Here is an 8,378-nt window from a genome sequence, read left to right as displayed (position 1 = left end):
CCAGGTCATCAGAGTGCCATGCTAGATCTACAGGATGTGATGATGATGTGTCAGCATGTAAACATCCTTCTCCTTACGTCGGGTTTCACACACACACACACATAGAGACACACAGACACACACACACACACACACACACACACACACACACATAGAGACACACAGACACACACACACACACACATAGAGACACACAGACACACACACACACACACACATAGAGACACACACACACACACACACACACACACACACAGACAATCACCTCATTAGATTTACAAAACTGTCAACATTTTCAGTTGAGTGATGCGGTGGACTGTGTTCTCCCCCTCCTGTGTGTGATGTCACTCTCCCAGATTAAACCTGGGCCATATGGCATACTGCCTGCTGCTTCTAATCCACCGGCAGGCTTCTCTTCCTGTAACCAGCTCACTGATGATGCTCCAGGTTTCTTTCTTTCTCTCTCTCTCTCTCTCTCTTTCTCTCAACAATCTCCCTAGGCTTAGGGAGGGACATTCTTTTGGCTAGAATCCCTATCCCATCTTTTCACAAACCCCCTACAATTAGGCTTTTTAATATATTCTCTTCAACTAGCCGTACAAATGTGAAAACACATATGGTAAGTGTAGATCTAAGTGTATTGAAAGGTCCAGACAAAGCCTCTCATCAAAGCTGACGCACTGCTTGTCAGGAATATAATTTGACTAATGTGACGTTTAAGCTTGTTAGGGCTTTATAGGATTATGAACAACGCATATAGGCCAGGTGGCTATACAAGGGGAGAGTCGGATGTTTATCCTAGTCCTGTCACCTTTGTCAAACTGCAGTGTCGCAGTATACTGACAGTTGCATTTCCTACCGTTTGGCTATAGGCAAGATCATTTTATTTTTGTAATAATAAACGATTTGCTACGGTTTCCACAATTTACGCGGGCAACACATTTATTGTTGGGAAAGATTATTTAAACACAAATAGACTATAGTAAGGTACCGTATCCAGCTTAATTGTATGTACCATCACCTCTCAGGATAAAATATTCCTATTCTAATCATGAATTAAGTCAATTTGTAGGATAAAACGTTTGATAGGCAGGCAAGCGAAATAGTGAAAGAGAAACGCGCTGTGATAACGAACCGTTTGGACAGCCATGACTAATGGTTGATTCAAATGTGCAATATTCACCCTCAGAGGAAGGCGTGTTCAAGGTACAAGCAACATGACTGTAGGCAGGCGGACTCTAATCATACCTAGTCGGAGTCCTTATATGGTTCGTGACGTCACGTACCGGAGGTTTCATTCATATAAAACTCCTCCGACGGAATCCCCTTAGAGGCAATGTAGGTACAGACTCACAAGCGGGTGTAGCAAATTGCAGTAGCTCCTACGCCCTAGACACCAGAACTGTTGCCTTGTCATTTCAACCCGTATTAACACATATTTGAACATTCAACCAGCCAACATGAGGGTTTCAAGCATTGATTGTCGCCGTTTGAGGAAAATAATCAGAAAGGAATTTGGAAGCTGTCTTATTGTGGATTGCCGACCGTACTTTTCTTTTTCGAACTCCAATATCAAAGGTTCTGTCAATGTGAACCTGAATTCCGTTGTCGTCAGGAGATCCCGAGGAGGCCCGGTGCCGCTTCAGTTTGTCATCCCAGACGAGAAGGCTTTGTATCGGCTACGGGAGGGCAGCATCTCGGCTGTCGTGGCTCTGGACGACGGGACACCTCATTTCCAAAAGCTCAGAAAGGACAGTGCCGCGCAAATAGTGATTAATACACTCTCGGCGAGTGGTGCCAACATCTGTTTTCTGAAAGGTAAGAGTCTAAACTTTCAGTTTTATTTTAACCATTATTATGGCCATATGAGCTTTAAAATAATGACAAAATGTGTAAGGCTACGTAACGACTGTAAGCCTAGTCATGGAAAGAAGCAGACATGTGTTTCATTAGGCTAATATATCAATTTTAGTATAGAACAAACCTAGGATATGTGCTGAACAACCAGCCAACAACAAAACTTTGGCTAATTTATAATTGGAGGGAAATAAAGGTGAAAAACACATCCTCTTCGGCCTTCTTGGATTATTCTCAAACTGTAGCCGTATTCCATGCCCATTATCCTTCCTTCCCATGGCTGAAATGTAAACTTGCACTCATTGTTTCCGTGAAATGACTCGTAAGGCTAAGTCATTTGTTTGATCACTCGCTGTTGTAGCAACCATCCTCATAAGCAATGTATTTTCTGTACACTTGGAAAGATACATTCTCACCGTGCGTCAAAGGACTGGCATGAGTCACGGCACTGGAAGCTTTAAAACGCAGCGCAGTATTTTCAATGATTTTCTCGCCATTCAAAATATATTAATGACAGCCTTTTACTTAGACTGTTTAGTAATTCTAATAATTTTGCCTCAGACGGACGGACGTGGCCTTCATCAAGGCATCATTTTAAGTAGCCCACTGTTAACCGTTAAATTAGTCTAATTAATCACAGCCTATGACGGATTTGTAGCCCTACTCGGGACTATAGGCTACCTTTATTTCACCCTACAATAAATAAAGTCACACAATAGAGTAATCGAGGACTGAATGGGAATAAGCTTATAATTGCTGTTATGTCACTGTCGTGGTCAGTAGGCTAATTTGTCAATTTCTTCCTTCAATAGGGGGTTATGAGAACTTCCATTCCCAATACCCTGAACTTTGCACTGAGATGAAAACCGTCGAGCCGACCGGAATCGAACCCGAGAGACTCATCGCCACCCACTGTGAGAAACTGGGCTCCCACCTCAAGCCAGATTACGATCAGGTATGGAAGAGAAAACCCGCTGCTGCTTCCTCTTTCTGGCCGACTGCCATAGCAGCCGCTTCCCCTTTGGAGGCTGATTATTGTCATGGTTGCCAGCAGGCTCTGCAGGAAAAAAGATAAGGGTGACAAGGAGAACTATTTTAGTTCTTACCCTTTTCAGTTGAGCAGTAGGCTACTTAATGGCAACTGTTTCTTCATAAAAAATAAAAAAAAAACTCTAAAACTGTTATGTTCTTTTCTGTGGTGAAAAATAAACAGTAATTTCAGCAAGTCTGATTCACACTGCACTCATCTGAAGTGTTGCATTAAATGTTAAAGACATGGTCCAGTCAAAGCCACTGGTTATCAAAGCTATCCAGCTGACATCAGAAGTAGCCAACCCCAGAGGTTATCCTTCATGTATGACCTTTCCCGTGTTTTTGATGTGGGCTATTTATAAAAAGGAAACTGTCTATTAAATACCCCCTTTCTCCTCAAATGCTATGACACATTACAATGGTCATGGAAGACTGGCACTGACGTATTTTGCCCCCCCTTCTCTTTGGTGTCGTCACAGGGTCCCCCGGTGGAGCTCACCCCTTTCCTCTTCCTCGGCAGTGCCTACCACGCCTCCCGGCACGACTACCTGGCTGACCGGCACATCACAGCTTTGCTCAACGTCTCCAGGAGGGACATGCAGCCAGCCAAAGGCCAATATAACTACAAGTGGATCCCGGTAGAGGACAGCCACACGGCCGACATCAGCTCCCACTTCCAGGAAGCGTTCGACTTCATTGGTGAGCATTCATCACTTTACCCCTCACTCAATAAACCTCAGTCTGCAAGATTGGCCAAGTCACCTTGGTGGTGCTGTATAGATAGCAAGACACAGGAGAGGATTCAAAACAGTCAAACATTATAGTATTTGATGCATCTACCACAGGCACGGCTTTTCGTTTCTATGTTTAGATATTTCAAGTGCCTTGGAATGGCATAGGAGTCCAAATCAAAAGGCTGTGTGTTATTTGAAAACACACAACAGGCGTTTTACACACAATATAGGCTATTGTTTTAGCACAAGTCCGACACTGCCTTTGCTAATTTTGGCCACAGCGCATTCTCGAAGAGGGAAGTAACCAACCATCCTTTGTTAGCTTCACCACAAGGTTGTGTTGCTCTCAGTTATATCCTTTTCTCCTAAACGGTTTTAAGTTCTGTTTATTTTCTTCCACGGTATTCATAGTGACTGAGTGGGAGGCAGGGTTTCTAATCGTGTCCTTGATTCCCAGATGTAGAGCTTTCACACAGCGCGTTCACACGTTCCTCGGGAACTCGGGCGGTGTTACATGGCAGAGCTATACATAGTCTATTTTCGTGGCACATGTTCACATTTTTAAATTAAGACTTCCTTTCGCTGGCAGGGCGCGGCGCAAGCCCAGAAATAAATGGGACTCTCATGCCAATCAGTGGATTGGCCTTCTCATCCCCACACCACATGACAAGCTCACACACAAATCCTTGGTGATTCAAGGAAGAGCTGTTCCCCTTCCTCCTCCTCCTCCTCCTCCTCTTACCCCCCCCCCCCCTGGCAGTTGAAGGAGGTGCAGTTGTCACCGGATGTGCGCTCGCTAATCTCCCCCCGGTGTCTCATGACCGGGTGTGGCCGCTGTGTCACGGTGTGAGCGAGCCGTTAATGACAGGCGAGGTGGAGGCGCACAGAGGAGGAATGCGCATGATCTCGCCGTTCAGTATGGTTCCAGGTGTTCAGGGTACACAAGGGGCAGGTATGCTGAAGGGCCATAAAACACTCCCAAAAGGAGGAAAAGTGCTCTGTAGGCTATTTATGGACAACCAAGGCCAGAGCAGAGATTTCGCCCACAGGCCAAGCACGACCAAATGTTGTCCAGCTAAAGAGCCATGTGAACCGTGCGTCCAGACACCCCTTTAAATAGGGTGGGGATGTTCTTTGTCTTTATTTATTTGTTTATTTATTTATAAGATACAGCTGCCAAGCCGGAACTGTGCTGCCGTCAGTGACAGGCTTTGGTTACGCAGGGACACGGATGTGTCACTCGCCCCCATGCCAGAAGCTGCCCCTGCCACAGCATGCAGAGACGTGCGTGGCTAAACCAGCCAGACTGCGATGTGTTGTGTTTGCGTGCGTGCGTTGTGTAAGGCTTGTAAAGTGAAGTCTATCAAAGCAGTGATGTGAAGTAGAGAGGGGCCCTCTGCCACCCCAGATGGGCAGGATCGTGAGTCATGAGCGCACAGGGTCACTGTTGGATCGGACACTGAAGCGGCTGTCAGAGCTGTTGCATTATCTCAGAGATTAAAAAAAAAGCTCCTCTGTAGAACTGATGAGATTATTTCAGCTTGTTCTCACAGCATCTTAATTGTGAGTGGCACTTCAAATATGTAATGGATTTGATGGAACCAATGGTTCGGTTCTATGTAGAACTTCTGATGGGGTCCTCAATGAGGACAAGTGATGGAATGAGCACATGTATGGGGTATCTTAAGAGAAAAACCTTGAACATAGAACAAAATGTTGCAAAATTCCAGTGTTTGACTTCTCTGTGGTTACACCTCTGAACTGATGCAACAGTAGTGATGGCAGCAGAGGTGTTGGAACAACGTCAAGATCAGGACATCAATTTCTGTGGGTTGAGCAACAGGAAAAGATACGAGCCTCATGGGCGAGGTGGGTCCTGTGGCGCAGCTGCATGGTATGACTCAGTTAGTGTTAGAAGGAGGTGATGTGCCTGTGCGGGCTGAGATGTGAAGTGTGGAGCTTGGCTACAGATGTGTAGGAGAGAGGCAGGGTGGATGTTGGGGGGGGGGGGGCGACGCAGATGATGATGATGATGATGATGATGGTGGTGATGCAGTGCTTTGAGACGAACAGAGGGAGAGATGTTGAGGGCGTGCAGCACCCGAAGCTGTCAAAACAAGTCCATGTTTCACTTGCGTTTCTGTCGCCCTCCCACCACCCACTCGCTCACCAATTTCTGACGTTCTCTCGAGCTTTGCGTCATATGTGATTTTTAAAAAAAAAAAAATATTTTTTTAAATCTTCCACTTCTTTACAAGATTTATGTTTCCCTGGTTGTTCTGCTAGTTGATACGAGCCAGTTTAACGACAGTTTGTTAACCCTCTCCCTCCTCTTCTCTCTGTTCCTCAGATCGGGTGAAACAGTCCGGTGGGAAAGTGCTGGTGCATTGCGAGGCCGGCATCTCGCGCTCCCCGACCATCTGCATCGCGTACCTCATGCAGAGCCGCCGGCTCCGCCTGGAGGAGGCCTTCGACGTCATCCGCCAGCAGCGCACCATCATCTCGCCTAACTTCAGCTTCATGGGCCAGCTGCTGCAGTTCGAGGCCGAGGTGCTCGCCGCAGCCCCGCCTTCCTCCCCTTCCTCCACGGTCCCGGGGGCTTGCATGGTCTCTGCCACTCTGTTGGAATTCACAGGAAATGAGGCTGGGCCTGTTCCTGCGCTCCAAGAGCCGGCCACCACACCGGGGCCATCCATGGACTCTGTAGCCCCGCCGGCAGGAACCGCGGGAGCGGCGCCTGGAACAACTGAGCCCCCGCCCACGCCCGCACCCCGGGGCCGCGCGGCCCCCTCCCCGTTCTTTTCCGATGACTTTGAGCTAGGCCAGAGCTGGGCAGAGCCTTCTTCCGTCTTCTCGTTCCCTACCTCCTTCCTGACGCCCATGCCCCTGCAGTCGCCGGTCCACCAGTTCAAGCTCAGTCCAATAACTGCACTGCCTTAAACGAGTGCTTGGCAATTTCTTTTTTGTAGATTACTTGAAAAAACAAACAAACACATATTAATAAATAATAAACCAACAATTGAAAAAAAAATAAAAAATTCCTCTTGGCAAACGTTGTTAAGCAGTGGAAGATCAGCTAAGGTGAAAATAAAAAACATGAGATTTAAGTACTTGCCTAAAGGTATTTTTCTGTTTGTGATTTTAGGGATATTCACAGATACTATTTGCCTTTGATTTGTGTATTTAATGAATCTCAGCACGGTATACTGCAATACATGCCTTAGACTAATGGGTTTTTTATGTTGTTGGATTATTGTTTTTGTCTTAAAATGTTAACAGGCTTTCTGGATTAATTTATTGTTTTTTAAACAGTGTGTTTTTATAAAAACAATAAATGATGATAAAGTTTCTAAGAAAATGAGTTCTCATTTATACCTTGTGGAAAAATGGTGAACTGTGTGATGAATACTCAGACTACTAAGAGTTTGAAATAAAACATTTTAACAACTTCACTACTTCGTTGCTTAGATATTTTCCCACGAACACTGACAAACTGAATGATTACACAGTGGTGTCATCACTGTTCATAATGATTGATTACTGAAAGGCTATAGTCCTGTCAGATTTCCGGTTTGTGGTTTCGACACAGCTCACACGCCACTGTGCAATGGTGACCCCTACAGAGGCACTTTGGGAACGTCTCAAACATATCTAGGTGTACGAGGGCAACGGGGGTATTGGGAGACCCTAACCAGACATATCAACAATTTACATGCTAATTCCGCCTAAAAGAGCGTTAAGACTGCCAACGTTTATGTGAACAAGCAAAAAGCACATTTGTCTGTATGCCAGCCACCCAACTGGAGAAATATGGTGAAGTTAAAAAAAATGAAGCATGAAATTTACCTAGTAAGGTTTCCATTTGATTTGACTAAACATCCAAATGGAGACATTATTTTTTGCGGTTGGCAGGATAAATGGAACAAAAACCTTTCAGGTTTTGACCAAAGTCACCGGTCTGCTGCTTTACATTAATTATTACGAATATAAGAAGGCTTGAAGCCTCTTTCAAGACCGAACCATTGGTTCCAGTACTATTGGTTCCAGTCCCATTTTACAGGTTGTCTCAGTCGCTTTGGTGCATTTCTCAGATCAGAATTGAAATTTTTCAAAAGTACTTGTTCAACCTCCACATCATCTAGTCACTTGTACACATGCAGCAATGTATCAGTCTTTTAAACAAATTGCAAATGCTTTGGTACATTCATGCAAATAAGTTGGTCTTATTGTCTTTATTTACCTACATTATCAACTGCACGTGTCATGTTGATCAGAAGGTATTATGCAGTTTCTCTGTTGAATGATCAGATCCCACAAAACATCTACATATATTAATTGTGTTAGTCACGACATCCAAAATGGTTCAACCATTTATGTTTGCCTAGCTTATACTTAATCAGTTTGAGTGACACTGTATTTTTTTGGAACATTTGTTGATTCTATAAATTACTTGTCTTTAGGACCTTGAGGGTTTATGATGATAAGGCTTGATTCGACATGTCCAAACGCAAGGAATGTGTCTAAAATGTCATGTGTCAGTGAGCCAGAGTGGGTGTGGGAAATATACAGTAGCCTAACAGTATGTGCCACTATGTCAGAAAAACAAGGAAAATATATATTTTCAAAATTGGGCTTAACAGCACACAGAATCTTACCATTGGAAATGATCTACAGTCATCTCATCCATCAGAGTGTGAGAGGTTTTATAAGGAGCAGCATGCAAATGTACTGTGTGTAGCCATTCGAGTCAAACTG

The 8,378-nt window shown here is 44.7% G+C and overlaps 1 protein-coding gene across 1 annotated transcript; it reads left to right on the top strand.

Annotated features, from left to right (window-relative positions):
• Window positions 1–1,313: 1,313 nt before the first annotated feature.
• On the top strand, window positions 1,314–7,075 carry dusp5 (dual specificity phosphatase 5). Its single transcript, XM_012833850.2, has 4 exons — window positions 1,314–1,818; window positions 2,670–2,812; window positions 3,369–3,588; window positions 5,974–7,075. The coding sequence occupies exons 1-4, from the start codon at window positions 1,461–1,463 to the stop codon at window positions 6,561–6,563; spliced, it is 1,311 nt and encodes a 436-aa protein (XP_012689304.2). The 5' UTR covers window positions 1,314–1,460; the 3' UTR covers window positions 6,564–7,075.
• Window positions 7,076–8,378: the final 1,303 nt, after the last annotated feature.

The sequence above is a fragment of the Clupea harengus genome, chromosome 26 (genome assembly GCF_900700415.2).
Source record: "Clupea harengus chromosome 26, Ch_v2.0.2, whole genome shotgun sequence".
Classification (NCBI taxonomy): domain Eukaryota; kingdom Metazoa; phylum Chordata; class Actinopteri; order Clupeiformes; family Clupeidae; genus Clupea; species Clupea harengus.
Note: the sequence above shows the minus strand (reverse complement) of the source record. Positions and strands in the feature narration are given on the sequence as shown.

Excerpts from the sequence above, each read along its gene's own strand:
- dusp5 (XM_012833850.2), top strand. The coding sequence starts at position 1,461 with ATGAGGGTTTCAAGCATTGATTGTCGCCGTTTGAGGAAAATAATCAGA. Across the intron at positions 2,813-3,368 it reads TCAAGCCAGATTACGATCAG|GGTCCCCCGGTGGAGCTCAC; the intron begins GTATGGAAGAGA and ends GTGTCGTCACAG. Across the intron at positions 3,589-5,973 it reads GGAAGCGTTCGACTTCATTG|ATCGGGTGAAACAGTCCGGT; the intron begins GTGAGCATTCAT and ends TCTGTTCCTCAG.